The 22,579-nt window shown below is 46.2% G+C and overlaps 1 protein-coding gene across 1 annotated transcript in view; it reads left to right on the top strand.

The window, feature by feature from the left end:
• Nucleotides 1–22,579, top strand: part of LOC134935488 (uncharacterized) — a 109,802-nt gene that overhangs the window by 40,043 nt on the left and 47,180 nt on the right. Inside the window, exon 6 of the mRNA XM_063930532.1 lies at nucleotides 20,569–20,601. Within this exon, the coding sequence (XP_063786602.1) occupies nucleotides 20,569–20,601 (33 nt within the window). The remainder of the gene's footprint in view (nucleotides 1–20,568; nucleotides 20,602–22,579) is intronic.

Genomic DNA, 22,579 nt, shown 5'->3' with positions numbered 1-22,579 from the left:
AAGACATGGTCTTGTACAGGATCCACAGGTCAAAGACGGACCAAGGGGGAAAAGGGAGATGGATCCGGCTAGGATGGCACAGGGACTCAGCAATTTGCCTGGTTGTGGCAGCGCTAAAGTTACGGGAGGTCAGGCCAGCGGGAGGGGAACATTTTCTGAGTCACGTAGATAGGGCGGCCCTCGCCAGGTACCAGTTTGCAGCAGTTTTTAAGAGATGCGTGGCAGCATTGGGCTGGAACGCAAGCAAGTACGGGACGCATTCCTTCAGGATTGGTGCGGCAATGTCCGCAGCCAGTCAAGGGCGCACCGCGGAGGAGATAAAGGGGCTGGGGAGGAGGAGGTTGGACAGTTATAAGACGTATGTTAGGCCAGTGGTAGCGACAATATCGCAAGAGCTATCGTTGTAACCTGCTGACACCTCCTTCTCCCCCCCCCCCTTGCGTGCTTCACAGGGATCGCCACAAAAAGGAAGATATGGATTATGGGCCATTCGTACGTGCATTGGACTGCGCACCATTCTGCAGTAAGGCCATACGGGCGGCAGCTGGGGCTGCAGCAGGAAACAAGGAAAGTATTTTGGTATGGCAACAGGGGCATGGCATGGGCACAGGCCAGAGAGACACTGTGCAAGGCAGAGCAGTTGGCAGGGCAGCCGGACATGATAGTGTGGCACCTTGACGGGAATGATCAGAGCAAGGTCAAGTCGCTGGACATTATTAGGATGGCCCGGGAGGACATTGCGTGGATAAAAGGGCAATGGAGCAATGTTCACATAGTATGGTCAAAAATCATCCCAAGGCTAGCCTGGAGGGGAACCAGTTTATGGGCAGGAATTGACAGGGCCCATAAGAAGGTAAATGCAGCCATCAGCAAGTTGGTCACAGCCAGTGGTGGTAGTGTCATTCAGCACAACGAGCTGGCCGGTAAATGCAAAGGTTTGTACAGGAGCGATGGGGTGCACCTGTCCGACATAGGCCTGGACATTTTCAACAATTCCTTGCAGGACACCCTGGAGCCAGTAAGGTGGTAGCGCAGGGTGGGGCTTCGGTCCCCGCCCTGCGAGGACCTCATGTGGCAGGGAGGGAGCGGTGCACAAGGCATGAAAGTAGGGGATTTACAGAATGCCTCGCATATTCACAAATAGGTGGCCGCACGCCTGGTTCCAGCATTAATACGGCAGGGGCCATACGGGTTGCGCGCCAAGGTATTGTGCTGTGCGGATGGTAGCTGGTCCCAAAATGGTAGGGGGCGTGGTCCCGTAACCACATGGTGGGGTCTGGCACGCCCCGGGTAGTACCAAATTGTAGGGGGTGGGGCCGCATACCCACGAAGGTGGGACGGCCACACCTTAGGTGGTACAACGTTGCGTGAGCATGGCGCACCGCTCCCCTTGTTTTCGTGCCCTGCGGTTGTTTTGGTTGTGATTATGTATTTAATCAATAAAGCTGTGACCTTTTGATTTGCCCAAGAAACAAAGTTGTCTTGTCTCAGTTATTGGTTGACCAAAGAGAGGTGCCGGCATGTCGCCCTCTCCCTCCTTATTGTCCTGGGACATTCATCCCTTCATCCCTCACAGTGGTAGTGTCCTGCAGCACTGTCGTACACACAAGGCTCAAGATACCTTCTTATGACGGCCCTTTGCTTCAAAATTTTAACAACTAGTTTGCAAGTTGCATATCCTACTATTGGCATTATGTATATAAGCAGCACTATTATTATGGGCATTATGTATATATAAGCGGCGCTACTACTATGGGCTTTATGTATATAAGCAACACCACTTATATGGCGCTACTACTATGGGCAATATGTGTATAAGCGGCACTGCTACTCATGACATTAGGATGTATAAGCTGCAATACTACTTTGAGCATTAGTATATTATAAGTGGCACTACTACTGTGAGCATTATTGTAAGGGCGACTACTTCTTGGTAATGGTAATTCTGATTAAACCACATCTATAGGGCTGGCGCAGTCATTAGGTGATCCGTGATCATAGGTGGATGTGTTTAGGAGTGCCTGGGGCACTGCATGAGTGCTATCATTTCATCCAGTATCTTTTTTTTTTTTGCCTCTGATCGGAGCATCAGACACCGTCATAAAGGACAAGCAGCCGGTAGCTGCTCTGCCATGTCCGTGCTACACTTTGTGAGTGCGGTCCCTGGCTATGATGCCACATTAATGCCTCCTAAGGTGCCCACAGGGATTGCGCCAGTACTGCACATCTGGTAATGATGTTTATAAAAAAAATATATATTTTTCAATGTGTTTTTTTTTACATTTGTTGAAAATGGGAGGGACAGAACTTGGTGGGAGGAGTCAGGATTGTTAAACCGCCCCCCTACAAGTAAAGTTGTCGAAGTCGAAAATATTACAGCCATACACATCACGGACAAACTCCACACAGATGGCCTCCGTGCGCGTACTTGTTCTGCCGTGCGTGCGCATACTTGCAAGCTGCATATAGCCGCTCACGCGGTAGTGCATATTAGCGCGTGGTATGAGTAATTTCAGTAGCATCTGTGATCGCATGGAAAAGCCACAAAGACACATTTCATATTTAATACACATAGCGCACAATTTACACATAGTCTGCATGCACCACACCAGCGAGTTACACTTGCTTAAAGGGTATAATAACAAAGGGATTCACCTTTACAGGATATGAGGGGACAGAATTAGGTTAGGAAGTGTTGTTTGGTATCCAGCTGTAAGGTATTTTAAGAGCAATATTCCGGTAGCAGTTTGCAGAAGGTAGCACGCTCCTGCGAATAGATATGCGCAGGAGCAGAATATTAATATCAACTGTATTTACTGTACTCCTGATATTCGGCGGGAACCCAGTGGAGACCAACTGCAAGTGCACCTGGACCAGACATCGCCCACCTATTCAAACCGACCTATGACCTCTCCTGTACTGTAAATGACCATCCCAGTGACCTATAGGTGAAGAGATTACAGTTTCCATTGTATTAGGTTTTGGACAAATGTGGACCAGACATCCCCCACCTATTCAAACCGACCTATGACCTCTCCTGTACTGTAAATGACCATCCCAGTGACCTATAGGTGAAGAGATTACAGTTTCCATTGTATTAGGTTTTGGACAAATGTATAAAAGGCCAGCTGCAGGCCCAGTCACACACATTCTCTGAAGGTCATCTGCCGTGATTGACTGAGGACCGGACCGGGTAGCGCAGGCGAACAAACGTATGTACCATTGACTACCCTTTTCTCTTATTGTATTGTATTATTGTTGTAACCCCCTGCTAGTAAATAACCGTTGGTGGGTTGGACCCCAGCATACTTTTTAAATACAATTGGTGTCGTGTCCCTTTTCCTGCTAAGGTTTAAAGTGTATTTACAGCCACTCGGGCTGCTGCATTGTGCTATCTGTGTATAGGCCTGTGTACGCAAACTGTGTACTTACTACGTCCATTCAGCGTAGGTGAGCAGAGTGCGCACATGGTACGATCTTGTGTACGTAAGGTGTGTAAACAGCACAGAGGTTAAAGATTAAATACAGCGGCCGCAGCGGCTTGAACTTTGATGAAATATGGTATTGCTTTTTGTCCTGTAAAATAATCAGCATTCACAATTGGGGGCTCCTTCAGTTCACTACATACTCACAGATCTGCAGCCCATAAAACAGAATTTGATCTATCAAAAAAGGATAGAGACGCATGTTAAGATAAACCTTTTTCTGGTTGCTTGGGTGTTCTTAAACCCTATTATTCTGTGTTGCTAGATCACGTTTGTAACTGCAGTCTTTAGAGGTGCTGGTGTGAAACCCGGACACAGGAAAAAAGCTGTTTATTATCTCAGTGTAATTTTTGGCGCGAAAAAGCGTACACAGGGTGTACCGATACTTTGCATACCCTCTCACATATTGTTGCCAGAAGGTATAGATTATTAGGTCATTTTAGATCTGTGTGAAATCGGATACATTTGTTTGCTATATAGATAAATTTGATATAGTATGTTAAGGGCGTAATTGTAAAACACAAAACGCAGTTCTGGCCTAGTTATTACGGTTTACACAGAACAAGTGTGTTTAGTGGGCGATAGTAGTTTTTTATTGCTCACATTTATCGAAGTTGTGTGGTTTTTATTGCGTACGCACGTTGGTACACGTGGTACGGAACATGAGGGCATCGTACAAAAAATGTGCACGTGGCTCAGGGTCGCAGACGTGGCATAGAGGTACGCACGGTACGCACGGTTGCAAGCTTGCATAGAGTTGTGTGCGCATAATAGAATCACACGATAGCTGTTCAATTGAAGGCGGGATAGTATACATTTAATACAAATAGCACATAACTATCCGATTTCAAAAGCAGATTAGTGTAAGACTTTTTGTCAAAACTGTAAGTGCCTCTGGGGTAAAGTAACCAACCTAAGGGAGTGGAAATTTTCTGTACAGAAATGAAAAACAAGGTGTATTTGAGTGAGTGAAAGCGGAGTGAGTGGAGCTGAACCCTGGGAATTCGGGATCCCGTAGGTGACACTGGGTTAGTAGCGGCCCGGTGGCGTATGGTTCGCTACCTTATGTGAACATATTGTGGAAATATGCAAGTCGTGAGGAGACTTGCACAGGAGCGTGGTAGGGAATTGTGAATTGAGAATTGTGACCCCATATAGTTTTTGTTATGCTCCAGCTGAGGATCGCAGCTTTTGAATTCAACTCCCGCGATCGTAGGGCATATAGATAACTAGTATCTGTAGGCTGTGTGATAGAACCGCACGTCCGTGTGTTCTACACAGCACAACATGATACCATTGTGTCATATGCACTGTGGAAAGGCATACGCAGATGTGATTGTGAAAACAAAGGGGTTTTTCTTTGATTATGTCAGGAAATCTCCCTGGTGGAAGTCCATTGGAAAGGGTGAAAATAATTATCTAATTTCTCTCTTTTTCGCCCTACAAAAAATTCCAGTGGAAAGATACCGAAAAGGAATTTTTCGCTGCCTCTCTCAGGAAAATATTCCAACGGAACCTCCACCGAAAGAAATTACGGTGCTGTAAGGTCTTATAGGAGCCCTAAGTTGGGTACATTGCAATCCACTATCAACAGTGTATCTTTGTACTGGCCAGCGTGGACAAGAGTGAGTGAAAGGCGCTTGAGTAACTTTCACCGTCTGCATGCATTGAGTATTTTGGTGTTTGTGGGAATGGCTAAGAAGGCAAGACCCACAATTATGGGAGCCAGTTGCTCAAGTGAGAGACATTCAGCATGCAGGGTTCTGGCTGGAGAATTGCGGCCCAGGGGGTCAGCAAGGTTTATTATGTGGGGGAAATATGGTCCACACACAGAGGCATATTGCAATAAATTGGTACGTATGACTGCTGAAGATAGGGCCGCATTCCCCAGGGTGGGTAGCTTTGAACCAGAGGTACTGCAGAATGTGGGTATTAGAATATGTCTGATCAAATTTAAGAAAACAAAGGATCAGACATAACGATTGTTTAAATCTGTGGCAACAAGAGGGGAGGTGCAAAGGGAACTAACTCGCACACCAAGTTCCAAACCTGGCAGGAATTCGAGTATGAGCACACCATTACCGACACAAGTCGAAGGAGAGGAAATGGCTACAATCAATGGTACATCTATAAATGATAGTAGAATGCAGAAGCAATGTGTTAACCCTAAGCCGTGCAAGTTGTATCCTGTTTTGAAATCTCTCCAAGGTTATAGGTCACAGGAAGATGAAGGATCCAGCCTAATCTCAGCTCTCATTCACACAGTCACCTTAAGGTAACTCAGGTGGGCCCAACCAGTAAGCAGTGATGGTGTCCCCTACTGAAAGGACTGGTGAGATCATAGACATCGGTAAGTGTGAGACTGTTCATTACACAGAGACATTAATACCTCACAGTGAGAAAATTAGGAATGGAATGGTAGGATTACAACCTGTCTTGGAAATAGTAACTCCCAATAGGAGGACCAATAGTCAGGGAATAATCCTCACCAGGAACAATGCAATGTATTGCCCGTGGTCCAGATCAGAGCTGCGGTCAATCATTTCAGAATTCCCTGATCCCCAGAAGCATTTAGCCAGATGTCAGAAGTTTATCAGGGATCTGGATAATACCCATGAACCGGCAAACAAGGATTGGAGGACACTTTTGAAAGCGTGCCTACCCCCTAATATTGACACCCAAAAATGTATTACAGATTATAAATTAGAGTTGGATAGTCCTATGACTGACGAACACAATGAGGAGAACGTGGAACGAATTAACATACAACTAGGATTGTATTTCTCCACTGCTGTTAAGTGGAGCAAAATTTTCTCCATAAGACAGAAGGACAGTGAAATGACATCTGAATATTTCCATAGGGCTTTGCAAATAATAGCTAGATACACTGGGGTATCGGATATAGGGAACAATGAGAATTACAGGGAGGTGGCTGTCTCTGTGCCAATGGACGGGCTCAATAAGGCATTGAGGGTCAGGGTGCAGACTTCTTTGCCAAATTGGAAAGGGGTCACAGTAGCAAATCTTAGAGAGTGTGCTATTGAACATCACAAGAATATTGCTAGGTGCAGAGAACAACAGGAGGAGAGGTTGAGGACAGTAAGTATACAGACACGTACAGGAAAGTCCCATCTGCCTAAACCCCAGACCCTTGATGTTTGGAGAAGACAAAGAATATGTTACATTTGTAGGAAGAAAGGACATTTTGCCAGAGATTGTAGTAGTAGTAGGATACATAGTCAATATAGACCCCCTAGACAACACAAGCCACATTATTAAACACATAGATGGGACCAAGGGACATATAGTAAGGAATCACAAGCCATATAGAAAACACAGATTCGGCTAATGGGAAGAACGAAATAAATGCAACATTACCCTTTGACAAAGCTTGCTGGGGTTAAGATGGGGCATTTAAACTTTTGCATCTTTTTCTAGCAGAAATGGCCCCTGATTAACTTAACAGGAGCTTTGTTAGATATGATATACATATAATGTGCTACCGCTCAGGAAGTACAAAGTATGTTAGACACCCATGAAGACTAATGTTACATTTCACTGTTCTAGATTCATGACTATCACAGGTAGAGGAAAATATCTCTCTAAAATACCAGGTTCCCTATGACCTTAGGATGGACAGGACACTGGATTGATGGCTGGGATAGTCCCAATAAAGATACAACACACATAGTTTTTTTTTTAAGGGGAGTAGACCAAGTAGAAAGTCATTCCTCTTAGTACCCTATCCAGTTGTCAAAATTTTATAAAATCCTCTTTACCTCTACAAACTTATCTGTTACCAACCTCTATGTAATTTTTCTTCACAGGTTCCTCTTCATCTCTTATGTTCACCTACAGGAGGGTGCAATACATGGACCTGATTACAGTTCAAACACCACATGCTTACTCGGTCGTTCAGAGTTCTGCCCAAATCCAGTATATCTCACCAGCAGGAGGACACCAGTATTACTGCAGTGTGCCTTGTCATGCACAAAGGGTGGAGAATGGGAATACTGGTGAAGGGAGATTGTGTACAGACACTGATATGCATGATGGTGTGACGGCCTGTCGGTGAATGGCAAACCTGCCATTTTTCTTTTAATTTTCCCTCTCTTCTCTCATTCAGAGATGTTTCTTTACTTCACACAACTGATAACATGAAATAATTAAAAAAAAAAAATCTAAATTTGTGTTCCCTACAGGAAGAGGCAGTCTGGAAGGCGAAGGGATATGGTCAGGAGTCCCCAGGACTGTGGACAGATGGACACGGTAAGCCAGTGGCCCCCAGAAGATATCTCCCAAGTCTAGCTGAGGCGGCACACGGTCTGACTCATATGGGCAAGGAGGGTATGTGCAAGCTGGTAAGAGCCTACTGGAGTGCACCAGGATTCTCTTCTCATGCAGGTAAGAAAGCAATGACATGTCTTACTTGCTTGAGGAAGAATATTGGTAAGGCAATACAAATGGAGCCATCCCATATCCCTCCTACAGACGGACCTTTTCAGGTAATACAAATCGACTTCATACAGTTACCACCCTGTAGGAATTTGAAATATGTGTTAGTATGTACTGATGTGTTTTCCAACTGGGTAGAAACATTCCCCGCTGTCACAAATACTGCTGTGTTCACTGCAAAGAAAATTGTGCAGGAATTTGTGTGTAGATATGGTATCCCTAGAATGATTGAAAGTGATAGGGGTACCCATTTTACAGGTGAAGTCTTTCAGGTCATGTGCAAACTGATATGGAATTAATAGCAAGCTACATACTCCGTACCGACCACAGGCGAGTGCAAAGGTAGAGAGAGTGAACAGCACTATTAATAACAAGCTGAGCAAAGTAATGGCTGAAACTGGATTGCTGTGGCCAGAAGCTTTGCCACTAGTGTTGTACAGCATCAGATCCACTCCCAGGTCTCTGCTTAACTTATCACCATTTGAAATTATTTTTGGTCGACAACCTCATGTAATGATAGACCCCCAGGATGATTTGAAATGCAATAATGAAATAACTGTGAAATATTTGGTTAGGATGAGCCAGCAGCTGAGAAATCAACAAAGAAATCTAAATCTGGTGATTCCTGACCTACCGAACAGTAATTGTCATGACATTGAGCCCGGGGATTATGTGATGATTCGAAATTTCTTACGCTCAGGTTGTCTCATAGACAGGTGGGAAGGACCATACCAAGTCTTGTTAACCAGCACTACAGCATTAAAGGTCGCCGAAAGAGAGACTTGGGTCCACTCGTCCCACTGCAAGAAGGTCGCTGATCCGGAGAGAACTCGTGACAAAGAGCATGGTGAAGAGAACCTCATATCACTAGAGTGTTTGTTCCGGGAAAGTTGAGAGGCAGGACTGTTGAAAGGAACCTGAGCACGGAGAGCAACAAGATCAAGGACGGTTGTCGCACCATTTTCTTTTTTTTCACCCCCCACTGCATTTTCCTTTCTTTTCTCCTCCTTATTCTCCTTCTTTCCCCTAATGAAATGGATCTATCACAAGAGACTGCATTTCGGGTTCTGCTGGTAATTTTGGCCCTCATTCCGAGTTGATCGCTCGCAAGGCGATTTTAGCAGAGTTACACACGCTAAGCCGCCGCCTACTGGGAGTGAATCTTAGCTTCTTAAAATTGCGAACGATGTATTCGCAATATTGCGATTAAACACCTCGTAGCAGTTTCTGAGTAGCTTCAGACTTACTCGGCATCTGCGATCAGTTCAGTGCTTGTCGTTCCTGGTTTGACGTCACAAACACACCCAGCGTTCGCCCAGACACTCCTCCGTTTCTCCGGCCACTCCTGCGTTTTTTCCGGAAACGGTAGCGTTTTGATCCACACGCCCATAAAACGCAGTGTTTCCGCCCAGTAACACCCATTTCCTGTCAATCACACTACGATCGCCGGAGCGAAGAAAAAGCCGTGAGTAAAAATACTATCTTCATTGTTAAATTACTTGGCGCAGTCGCAGTGCGAATATTGCGCATGCGTACTAAGCGGAATTTCACTGCGATGCGATGAAAATTACCGAGCGATCAACTCGGAATGAGGGCCCTTGTTTTTGATCAGGACAATCTGTTTTGGTGAGGGTCCCAGAGAGGTCGAGCAAGGATCTGGAATGGGTTCTGATGGCGAATACGAATTTGTAGGATCTCAGGAGCAGCACATCGCTCTAGTAAAGGCTGGTATCAGTAAGCGCTCTGGTAGTCACGGAGCTCAGAGACAATGTGAGGGGTTATTGTTGATGAATATTGTATTTGTAGATATTGTGAGAACATAGTCGAAGACGGGTGCATCCAGAGTGTCAGATCGGGTTTTGTCTGTGTCCCCGGAGGGGGCGCTAGTGGGTCAGCGGAGGTAGATGGGAGAAAACGAGGAGGCTGGATGATGTTTCTGCGCATGAGCGCAATGGTATTTATTGAACAGATAATAAACAAAACGGCAGCAGAAATAATAATAAATATGAGTGTCAATTATACAGCGTAATAGCTGAAAGTCTATGGAACAGAATGGATGATGACTTGAAGAAATGATAACCGGTAATGATGATAAACAGATGAATGAAACTTGTGGAGATATTCTGGTATGGGAACCAGTGCAGGTTAAATCATGGAACTAAGCAGAGGTGATGTAATATGGCAAACCTGATAGCAGAGGCAGGAGTCTGACTGTGTCCACAGTGCAGGTGGTGAAGCACTGACAGCAAGCAAGCTGTATCACAGGTGGAGAGATGGAACACACCTGGAGTCAGTCTCTACTGCTAGGCTGAAGCACACAAGGTAATGATGGGTGTGAAGCCTGTTGATGAATGCAGGTATTGCTGGGGCTTGAAGTTCCACGGAGCAGAGTGAAGTAACCAGGAGTACAAAGTCTCAGGTAAATAGCCAGGTACACGGAGGAAACAGGAACCAGATCCTTTCACATGAGTCGCAGGAGTGACACAAAGTCCAGGATGCCTGCAGACTGAACCTGCAGCTACATATATACCCCTTGGTTAACAGTCATTGGTGGAGTGAGGAAAAGTGGGTGCGGCCAAGCACCGGATTGGCCGCCGTATGCTGAGTATTGGAAGCTGTCATGGCGGCGCCCATGCCGCGGCCCAGCGGGAATGCGGCGCGCTACACGCCGCCGTCACAGGGGCGCTCTCAGGCCCATGATGGCGTCCGATGGCAGGGACGTGGACGACAGGTGACCGCAGGGAGCCAGGACGGAGTCCGCTGCGGCGGACAGATGTCAGCTTGGTGAGTCGATTCCTGACAGTACCCCCCCCTTTAAGGGTGGGCACCGAACACCCACGTGGTTTGGAAGGATGAGTGTTGTGGAAGACACGGACCAACCTTGGAGCATGGACATCCAACGAATTTACCCAACTTCTCTCCTCTGGGCCATAACCGGACCAATCGACAAGATATTGAAGTCGTCCGTACCGGCAACGGGAATCCAGAATCTTTCCAATCTCGAACTCCACGCCCCGCTGAGTTCGAATTTTGGGACCAACTGGAAGAGCTCTCTGGAAACGATTTAGGACTAAAGGTCTGAGGAGAGAAACATGAAAAGCATTAGGTATTCGCAGAGAAGGTGGTAATTTCAGCTTGTAGGCCACAGGGTTGATGACTCTTTCGACAGGAAAGGGGCCAATGAAACGTGGTGCAAATTTCATAGACGGGACCCTAAGACGGAGGTTCCGGGTAGACAGCCAAACCTTGTCCCCAGGTTTCAAGCTAGGAACTGCACGTCTTTTGCGATCAGCAAAGTGTTTATACCGGCTGGAGGCCTTTTTTAGAGAAGTGTGGATCTTCCTCCAGATGGAAGAAAACTGACTCAGAGCAGAAGTGGCGGCAGGAACATCCATGTGAGGAAGCTCTTGGAAGTCTGGGACACGAGGATGTTGTCCATACACTGCAAAGAATGGAGTCGTCTCAGTAGCAGTGTGGTAGCGGAAGTTGTGGGCAAACTCGGCCCATGGGAGCAGATCCAACCAGTCATCCTGGGAAGATGAAACATACAACCTTAAAAATGTCTCTAGTTCTTGGTTTACCCTTTCTGTCTCCCCATTCGTCTGAGGGTGGTAAGATGACGAGAACTTCAGTTTGATTTGCATTGCAGAACAGAGAGCCCTCCAAAACCTCGCTACAAACTGTACACCTCTATCAGATATTATCTCTGAGGGTAGGCCATGTAAGCGGAAAATCTCCCGTAGGAAGATTTGGGCAAGTTTTGGGGCAGAAGGGAGACCCTGGAGAGGAACAAAATGGGCCATCTTGGTAAATCTGTCCACTACAACCCAGATGGTATTATATCCTTGAGAAGGAGGAAGGTCGGAGATAAAGTCCATGGACAGGTGCGACCAGGGGCGACTAGGAACAGACAATGGTTGTAACTGACCTGCTGGAGACTGACGAGGAGTCTTGTGCTGCACACACTTAGGACAGGATGCCACGAAATCCTTGATGTCAGCTTTCATCTTTGGCCACCAGTATGTTTCAGAGAGGAACTTGAAGGTTTTCAGAACCCCGGGATGACCAGTGAACTTGGATTGATGGGCCCAAGACAGCAACTTGGGACGGAGTTCTGAGGAAACAAAAGTCTTACCAGGAGGAGGAGCTGGGGAGACTTGAGATGCAGCAAATACCACAGGACTCAGAATGGAATGTGGAACTGAGTCAGGCGTTTCCTCTTCGGATTCCATAGATCGGGATAAGGCGTCAGCTTTAACATTCTGCGAACCTGGACGGAAATGAAGCTTAAAGTTAAAACGTGAGAAAAACATAGACCACCTGGACTGGCGAGGATTAAGGCACTGGGCTGCCTTTAAGTATAGCAGATTTTTATGATCCGTGTAGATGTTGAACGGATGTTTGGCCCCTTCCAGGAGATACCTCCATTCCTCGAGGGCCAGCTTAATCGCCAGTAGTTCTTGATCTCCAATGGAATAGTTAGCTTCTGCAGGGAGGAATTTACGAGAATAAAATCCACAGGGGTGGATCTTCCCATCAGTTCCCTTCTGGGAGAGAACAGCTCCAACTCCAACTGTAGAGGCATCCACCTCTAACTCGAACGGTCTGTCTACATCTGGCTGGGACAGAACTGGAGCAGACATAAAGGCCAGCTTGATTTTCTGGAAGGCCGCTAAAGCCTCTTCAGGCCAGTTGGAATGGTTTGCCCCTTTCCGAGTTAAGTTGGTAATAGGAGCGATGAGAGTGGAGAATCCCCGAATAAATTTCCTATAGTAGTTGGCAAATCCCAGGAATCGCTGAATAGACTTGAGAGAGTTTGGCATGGACCAATTGGCAATGGCTTCCAATTTTGTCGGGTCCATCTGAAGATCCGATCCGGAAATTATATATCCTAGGAAGGGTATAGAGGAAACTTCAAAGGTACACTTGGATAGTTTACCATAGAGCCGGTTCTCACGAAGACGTCGGAGAACTTCACGGACTTGTAGACGATGAGAGGGAAGATCTTGGGAGAAGATGAGGATATCATCCAGATAAACTACAAGGTATTTATACAGAACATCACAGAAGATTTCGTTCACAAAGTGCTGGAACACTGCTGGGCCATTACTCAACCCGAATGGCATTACCAGGTACTCGTAATGACCATCTCGAGTGTTAAAAGCTGTCTTCCATTCATCACCACTCCGGATTCTGATGAGGTTGTAGGCACCGCGAAGATCTAACTTGGTGAAGATGCGGGCTCCTTTAACTCTGTCAAATAATTCGGTGATGAGTGGTAATGGGTAACTATTTTTAATGGTAATGTCATTAAGACCCCGGTAGTCAATGCATGGACGCAGTCCTCCATCCTTCTTTTTAACAAAGAAGAAGCCTGCACCAGCTGGTGATGATGAAGGACGGATGAATCCCTTCTGTAAATTTTCCCTGATGTAATTGCTCATCGCTTCCGTTTCGGGAACAGATAATGGGTAGGTACGCCCCCTAGGTGGCTTCTTGCCGGGAAGGAGATCGATGGGACAATCCCATTCTCTATGGGGCGGCAGGACATCTGCGGCTTTTTCACTGAAGACGTCAGAGAAATCTTGATAAGCCGCAGGAAGGCTTGACTGTGTTTTAACTTCAGTAGACTTTACAGGACAGATTTGGGCTAGACAGGACTGATGGCAATGTGAACCCCAAGAAGAGAGTTGTAACGTTGACCAGTCAAACTGTGGATTGTGTAGCTGGAGCCAGGGCATGCCCAACACGATCTCTTGGGTGGCTTGAGGAATGACTAGGAACTTAATTAATTCAGAGTGTAAGAACCCAACTCCCAAAACCACTGGTGCAGTCTGGTGAGAGATATTCCCCTTGGGGATTCGGCTACCATCCACGGCGGTAATATAGACTGGGGAAGAAAGTTCACATACAGGCAAGCAAAATTTATTTACCGCAGCTTGGGTGATGAAGTTTCCTGCAGCTCCACAGTCCACTAAAGCAGATACAGATTGAAGCCCAACTGAAGTCTCTAAAGTCACAGGAAGGATAAGATCTTGACTAGAAGGAGCTTGACTAGAAGATCCCAACTTGACTCCTCCTTTGCAAGTTAGGATCTGGCGTTTCCCGAACGCACTGTGCAGGAGTTAATCTGGTGACCTGCAGCCGCACAATATAGACATAGTCTCTCTCGCATTCTTCTTGACCGCTCCTCAGGAGTTAGGCGGGACCTATTTATTTGCATAGGCTCGTCAGAAGGTGGAGACTGGAACTGTACGGAAGGTATCATCCTTAATCTGCGGGGCTCACTCCGGGCACGTTCATTATTGCGTTCGCGGATGCGAGAGTCCAACTTGATACACAAGGAAATTAAATCAGACAACTGCTCAGGGAGATCACGGGTCGCCAGTTCATCTTTGATCCGATCCGAGAGTCCATGCCAGAAAGCTGCCACCAGGGCTTGGTTGTTCCACTGAATCTCTGCGGCCAACGTCTGGAACTGGATGACATATTGTCCCATGCTTCGGGTACCTTGACGAAGTTGGATCAGGTCTGCCGAAGCTGATGTTGCACGACCAGGCTCGTCAAAGATCCGTCTGAAGGTTGACACGAATTCTGCATAGTTGTTAATCAGAGGGTCGGCACGTTCCCACAGAGGAGACACCCAACTCAAAGCAGATCCGGAGAGTAGAGAGATGATGTAGGCAACCTTGGATCTAGACGTGGGGAAATTATGTGACAACAATTCAAACTGGATTTCACATTGGTTAAGAAACCCGCGACATAACTTTGGACTGCCATCATACTTGCTTGGCACGGGCAGGTGCAGACGTGACACTGGAGCTGATGCAGCCGGCATAGGAGAACTCACAGTACTGGCAGGTGCTGGAGTAACAGGAACTGAAGAAGTGTGTACACTATGCAGAGATTGCTGTAGTGTATCTATCCGGGAGGACATCCCTTGCAGGAATTGAAACATCTGCTGCTGCGCAGCCTCTTGACCATCCAGACGGGAGACCAGATTTTGCAAGGCCTCTGACCCCACACTCCGTCCACCATCCGAGTCCATCGATCCTGGACTTACTGTCAGATCGGGTTTTGTCTGTGTCCCCGGAGGGGGCGCTAGTGGGTCAGCGGAGGTAGATGGGAGAAAACGAGGAGGCTGGATGATGTTTCTGCGCATGAGCGCAATGGTATTTATTGAACAGATAATAAACAAAACGGCAGCAGAAATAATAATAAATATGAGTGTCAATTATACAGCGTAATAGCTGAAAGTCTATGGAACAGAATGGATGATGACTTGAAGAAATGATAACCGGTAATGATGATAAACAGATGAATGAAACTTGTGGAGATATTCTGGTATGGGAACCAGTGCAGGTTAAATCATGGAACTAAGCAGAGGTGATGTAATATGGCAAACCTGATAGCAGAGGCAGGAGTCTGACTGTGTCCACAGTGCAGGTGGTGAAGCACTGACAGCAAGCAAGCTGTATCACAGGTGGAGAGATGGAACACACCTGGAGTCAGTCTCTACTGCTAGGCTGAAGCACACAAGGTAATGATGGGTGTGAAGCCTGTTGATGAATGCAGGTATTGCTGGGGCTTGAAGTTCCACGGAGCAGAGTGAAGTAACCAGGAGTACAAAGTCTCAGGTAAATAGCCAGGTACACGGAGGAAACAGGAACCAGATCCTTTCACATGAGTCGCAGGAGTGACACAAAGTCCAGGATGCCTGCAGACTGAACCTGCAGCTACATATATACCCCTTGGTTAACAGTCATTGGTGGAGTGAGGAAAAGTGGGTGCGGCCAAGCACCGGATTGGCCGCCGTATGCTGAGTATTGGAAGCTGTCATGGCGGCGCCCATGCCGCGGCCCAGCGGGAATGCGGCGCGCTACACGCCGCCGTCACAGGGGCGCTCTCAGGCCCATGATGGCGTCCGATGGCAGGGACGTGGACGACAGGTGACCGCAGGGAGCCAGGACGGAGTCCGCTGCGGCGGACAGATGTCAGCTTGGTGAGTCGATTCCTGACACAGAGATGTCAGTCCAACAGTAATATCGACATGGACCGACATCCGTTGAGGGATTACCACTCATTAGTGGGTAAGGTCTTAAACCAGACAGAATGTTGGGTGTGCTCCCAAGTACCTCAAGGACAGAGTAAGTCGGGATTAGTGCCATATCCTTTAACGTTAGATGAGGTACTCAAATTACGGGGTGGGAGACCGGTGGACAAGAAATTCAATACAACTAGGCCCCCTAGCTTGAAGCTCCACCAGTATCATGTAGATAGATCACTAATATGTTTTAATGTCTCCAATTTCTGATAACCCAGAAATTGGGAAGTAACCTGGAATAACGAGACAATGACCTTCTCACACAGAGCTAATAGAATACCTATTGACTCTGAACTTGTACGCAAGATAGCCAACAGTGGGAGGTATCTTTGGTATAGGTATACATGTGGGAGCGTGACCATGTGGGTTGGAAAGGTATCACCAGGGTATTGTGCCCACTTCATCCAGCCTGATACTTGTACTGAGCAGATGAGAGAACTGGGGATTGGTTTCTTTAACTGGAAGATTTACAATATGGTTTTGTTACATTTTGTCCCCTATGTTCTCCCAGATGATGCCTATTTTATATGTGGGAGGAAAGCGTACAAGTGGCTCACTCCGAGCTCTGAGGGATTGTGTTATATTGGGATGGAGAGTACTACCAGAGGTCATGACCATAACCCACAACAAAATGAAAGACGTTCACCGCAGCGCTCAGACTCCTTATACTCACACCCACTATGAACACATCATCAAGAGACACATCATAGATAGGGCAGAGCATGCAGCCTCCAATTTGATCCATGAAGTCACCGGGATTCAAATTCTTCTTGCATTAGACATCACCCATACTGCCAGAGGAATTATACATTTTAGGTACATCCATGCGCTTGCGAACTTGATAGATAATATCACTGAGATGTATGATGACACCTTTAGGTATATGGGCAGGGAGTTACAAGCTTACAAGACGGAGCTGGTCCAGCACAGGATGGTGCTGAATTATGTCACGGCTGTGACGGGTGGGTACTGTGTCACTTTGGCAACTCAATATGGCGTGAAGTGCTGTACGTATATTACGAATAGCACTGATGACCCCACGGAGATCATCGATCAAAAGATGGATGAGATCTTACAGTTGAAGTGGGAGTTCCGAAGGAGACAGAATCTTACCCTGACAGCTGTGGGTAATGAATCGACCGGCTGGGTCTCATGGTTAAACCCACTCAAATGGTTTTCTGGATTAGGAGAGTGGGTGCAGAATGTAATTGCAAGTGTAGGATAGTTTCTCCTGTGTATCCTAGGTGTCGTCATAATTATTGGTTTGATATTTAGGTGTGTTCGAATTCTGATGCGGCGCAAGCACGGCACAAATTTGATGAGTCTAAGGAGCTAGAGCGCTGTTACAGCAGCAGATTTGGTTTATGATCCATCCATAGAGACAGTGATATGATAAGGATTGCAAATGAATTTCATGGCCTGTTTCTTTCACAATTTTTCTCTGTTTCCCCCTTTTACCCAGAAACATCCGACCAGAAAAGACGTCAGCCCTACCCAATGTTTATGTTAATGTATTTTTATATATGTGTCTTTCCTTCATCACTGCAAACCTCAGTTAATGGCACACATAGTCGACAGGTGTTATCCACATATACTAGCACTCACATATGTTCCCCCTCCATGTATCATCAACTAAATGTGCTCCCCAGTTGCTGGTACTAGAAGCCGAAGAGGCGAGGGTTAAAAGCCGTTGCCCGAACAAAGCTCAGTAGTGTTTGTTTGCCCAAGTATAGACCCTTAATACGGGATAAGAAGGATTTAATGTATACTTCGCAATACCTTGAAGCTTACTTAGAACATATACGGCACAATGATACATGCCCCTCAGACATTCATACATACATGCTTTTTACTATCCCACTAGGCTATGCATTTCCCACCTAAAACTCTCCCCCGATCATCCAAACTTGTATATATTGTATAGATAATATTTTCTGTTTAGTAGTCAAGTGTGGCAGTTATTGATAACTGCCAAAGGGTGGACTGTCGAAGTCAAAAATATTACAGCCATACACATCACGGACAAACTCCACACAGATGGCCTCCGTGCGCGTACTTGTTCTGCCCGTGCATGCGCATACTCGCAAGCTGCATATAGCCGCTCACGCGGTAGTGCATATTAGTACGTGGTATGAGTAATTACGGTTGCATTTGTGATCGCATGGAAAAGCCACAAAGACACATTTCATATTTAACACACATAGCGCACAATTTACACATAGTCTGCATGCACCAAACCAGCGAGTTACACTTGCTGAAAGAGTATAATAACAAAGGGATTCACCTTTACAGGATATGAGGGGACAAAATTAGGTTAGGAGGTGGTGTTTGGTATCCAGCTGTAAGGTATTTTAAGAGCAATATTCCGGTAGCAGTTTGCGGAAGATAACACGCTCCTGTGTATAGATATGCGCAGGAGCAGAATATTAATATCAACTGTATTTACTGTACTCCTGATATTCGGCGGGAACCCAGTGGAGACCAACTGCAAGTGCACCTGGACCAGACATCGCCCAACTATTCAAACCGACCTATGACCTCTCCTGTACTGTAAATGACCATCCCAGTGACCTATAGGTGAAGAGATTACAGTTTTCATTGTATTAGGTTTTGGACAAATGTATAAAAGGCCAGCTGCAGGCCCGGTCACACACATTCTCTGAAGGTCATCTACCATGATTGACTGAGGACCGGACCGGGTAGCGCAGGCGAACAAACATATGTACCATTGACTGTAGCCTTTTCTATTATTGTAGTGTATTATTGTTGTAACCCCCTGCTAGTAAATAACCGTTGGTGGGTTGGACCCCAACATATTTTTAAATACAATTGGTGTCGTGTCCCATTTCCTGCTAAGGTTTAAAGTGTATTTACAGCCACTCGGGCTGCTGCATTGTGCTATCTGTGTATAGGCCTGTGTACGCAAACTGTGTACTTACTACGTCCGTTCGGCGTAGGTACGCAGAGTGTGCACACGGTACGATCTTGTGTACGTAAGGTATGTAAACAGCACAAAGGTTAAAAATGCATAAAAGAAAGAAAGACCACTCCTATTTGGCGCTAGTCAGCTTACACCCACATATGATATTGTGATGAGGCCAAACTTAGTTAAAAATAAGGCATGTGTTAAGTGTTGTATAAAAACAAGCTGAAGTTTTAATTTAAACAAACACTTTAAAATTTGAACAAGAGTGGATAACATAGGGAATCCTGCCAAGATGGTGGCCGGAGCCGCAGGTGTGACATGCAAGGTATACCTGGGAAAGATACCCTGCATAATGCTCCGGAAGGCGACATTTCCCTCTGGAATGAACCGAGTCCAAACAGTCCTTGGCAGTCCAGGGCACTAGTAGGAAGACCCTTTTTACACATTACGGTAGACAGCGTCCCCTTTTTACACATTACATCATCACCTTTTTTACACATTATGGCAAACAGCTGCCCCTTTTTACACATTATGGCAGACAGCGTCCCCCTTTTAACACATTACGGCAGACAGAGTCCCCCTTTTTACACATTATGGCAGCCAGTCCCCCTTTTTACACATTATGGCAGACAGCGTCCCCTTTTTACACATTACAGCAGACAGCGTTCCCCTTTTTACACATTATGGCAGACAGTATCCCCTTTTTTTACACATTACGGCAGACAGCGTCCCCCTTTTTACACATTATGGCAGACAGCGTTCCCCTTTTTACACATTATGGCAGACAGCGTTCCCATTTTTACACATTACGGCAGCCAGTCCCCCTTTTTACACATTGCGGCTGACAGAATAGATAGAAAAATAGAGAGAGAGAGAGAGAGGGAGAGAGGGAGAGAGAGAGATACTTACCATCTCTCCCCACTGGCAGTCAGGCTCCTCGTGCTGGCAGATCTCTCGGTGCAGGCAGCGGAGAAGGAGGAGGGAGGGGAACTGGAGCCGCAGCAGCGCTATGTAATTGGTAGTAGCACCGCTGCAGCAGTCCCCTCTCCTTCCGTATTGGCTGCCCGCCGCCGCTGTGAATGCTGGGATGAAGGAACCACATCCCAGCATTCACAGCAGCGCCGGGCAGCCAATACGGAAGGAGAGGGGACAGCTGCAGCAGCGCTACTACCAATTACATAGCACTGCTGCCCCCTCCCGCCACCTCCTCCGCTGCCTCCGGCGCTGCTCTCTCCTCCCCAGCGCGGCGCAACAGCAGAGGCAGCATGTAATAATGAGTCAATTTGACACATTACATGCCGCTGGCCATTGCGCACTCAGGGCAACTGCGCTGTGTGCCAGGCACACCTGGCACACACATAGTTACAGCCCTGCCTTATGCCCCCTGCATCTAGCTCCTACTGTAAACCTTTTTTATGGTTGTTGGCACTTGTACCCCTCCTAATTATACCACTATTCCTCACAATTAGATAAGGTCTACAAATAATATAAAGTATCAAGTCTCATAAGGATTTTATTTTATAAAATAAAGTTTATGACATTTTGTTTTTTTATTTATTTCATTTATTTTGTTTCTGATTTTTATGTGCTTTGTTTAGAACATTTCACCTGCAGCTGTTAATGCATATAAGGTAAGTTATTATCATTATTATTATTATTATTAGACACCACAAGGTGTCTGCAGTGCCATACAGTGACAATTGAATTCCATAATTATTGCACGAATATATAGAACTTTTATAAACACATTTGAAAAACTAAACACAGTGGGTATATGTGGAGTAGAGGGTAGAACTGAGACACTTGCTAAAGCCTGAGAGAGGAAGCAATGATGGGTTGTACATTAGGGGAGTAGGGATCAAATAGCACTGAAAGAGCTTGTAACCACTAATACTCCGTTCACATTGCCATTAACGAGTCACTCCCGGGAATTGGATACAGGTCCTTCCCGGGTGTGACCCGGCATTGGACCTGTGCAATGTGAACGGGGTGGCTTCCCAACCCGGCATAATGCCATCTTGGGGCGGGGCCATAGACAGCATTGGGGGTGGGGGCAGAGGCGGCGCTGGAGATGACATCAACTCCAGCGCCACCTCTCCCTATGCTGTGAACTGGTGCCAGGTCGCATCGACCTGGATAACCCATCCACACTGCGCCTGACCCAGTAATAACTTGGGAATAACCCTTCTTTATTCCCGGGTTGAATTACTGGGTCAGGTGACCCGGGGATTCAGCTCTGACCCATTCACACTACACAGCGACCCGTGTTGACCTGGCAAAATACCGGGTCAATACTGGGTTTTTTGATGCAGTGTGAACGGGGTATAAGTGTATAGACAGACAGGAAACAGTGGGAAAAATGTAAACATGGGAACATATGCAAATAGGTGACTAGGATAGTGCTAGGAGAAGAGAACAAAGGAAAAGGGCCCTACTCTTGACACAATATTTTACACAAAATTGTCTCACGGCGCTAATATTAAAATTTAAAAAACCTTAATAAAAAATATAAATATAAACAAATAATATTCAGCTGCAGAGTGTTATTATGCTTGTGTAGGCATAAACTAGACGGGTCCCCTTTAAAAGTAGGGGAACCAACTAAACAATATAGGAAAAACACTCTGAGCTATTCAAAATCCTTCCAGACTCTAAATAAAGTGAATTCACATGTATATAAAAAAACCTTTTATTAATATTAAATTGATCCGATGGATCTCCAATTAGCATATACATAAATATATTTTCACCACATAAAAAATAATAATTAATAATTAAAACAACCATGGCCCTCATTCCGAGTTGTTCGCTCGCAAGGCGATTTTAGCAGAGTTACACACGCTAAGCCGCCGCCTACTGGGAGTGAATCTTAGCTTCTTAAAATTGCGAACGATGTATTCGCAATATTGCGATTACAAACTACTTAGCAGTTTCAGAGTAGCTTCAGACTTACTCGGCATCTGCGATCAGTTCAGTGCTTGTCGTTCCTGGTTTGACGTCACAAACACACCCAGCGTTCGCCCAGACACTCCTCCGTTCCTCCAGCCACTCCTGCGTTTTTTCCGGAAACGGTAGCGTTTTCATCCACACGCCCATAAAACGCCGTGTTTCCGCCCAGTAACACCCATTTCCTGTCAATCACATTACGTTCGCCGGAGCGAAGAAAAAGCCGTGAGTAAAAAAACTATCTTCATAGCAAAATTACTTGGCGCAGTCGCAGTGCGAACATTGCGCATGCGTACTAAGCAGAAAAACGCTGCGATGCGAAGAAAATTACCGAGCGAACGACTCGGAATGAGGGCCCATATACATACACAGATTATCATATGTGATCTCCTATTTCTAATAGCCGGCTTTTTATGTGCACATAAAGATGTAGAGAGATGGATCAGCTCCTATATATGAACTAGAGATGAGCGGGTTCGGTTTCTTTGAATCCGAACCCGCACGAACTTCACTTTTTTTTTCACGGGTCCGAGCGACTCGGATCTTCCCGCCTTGCTCGGTTAACCCGAGCGCGCCCGAACGTCATCATGACGCTGTCGGATTCTCGCGAGACTCGGATTCTATATAAGGAGCCGCGCGTCGCCGCCATTTTCACACGTGCAT

This window comes from Pseudophryne corroboree, chromosome 6 (assembly GCF_028390025.1).
Source record: "Pseudophryne corroboree isolate aPseCor3 chromosome 6, aPseCor3.hap2, whole genome shotgun sequence".
NCBI classification, from domain to species: domain Eukaryota; kingdom Metazoa; phylum Chordata; class Amphibia; order Anura; family Myobatrachidae; genus Pseudophryne; species Pseudophryne corroboree.
This window is presented reverse-complemented; position numbering and strand designations above follow the sequence as displayed.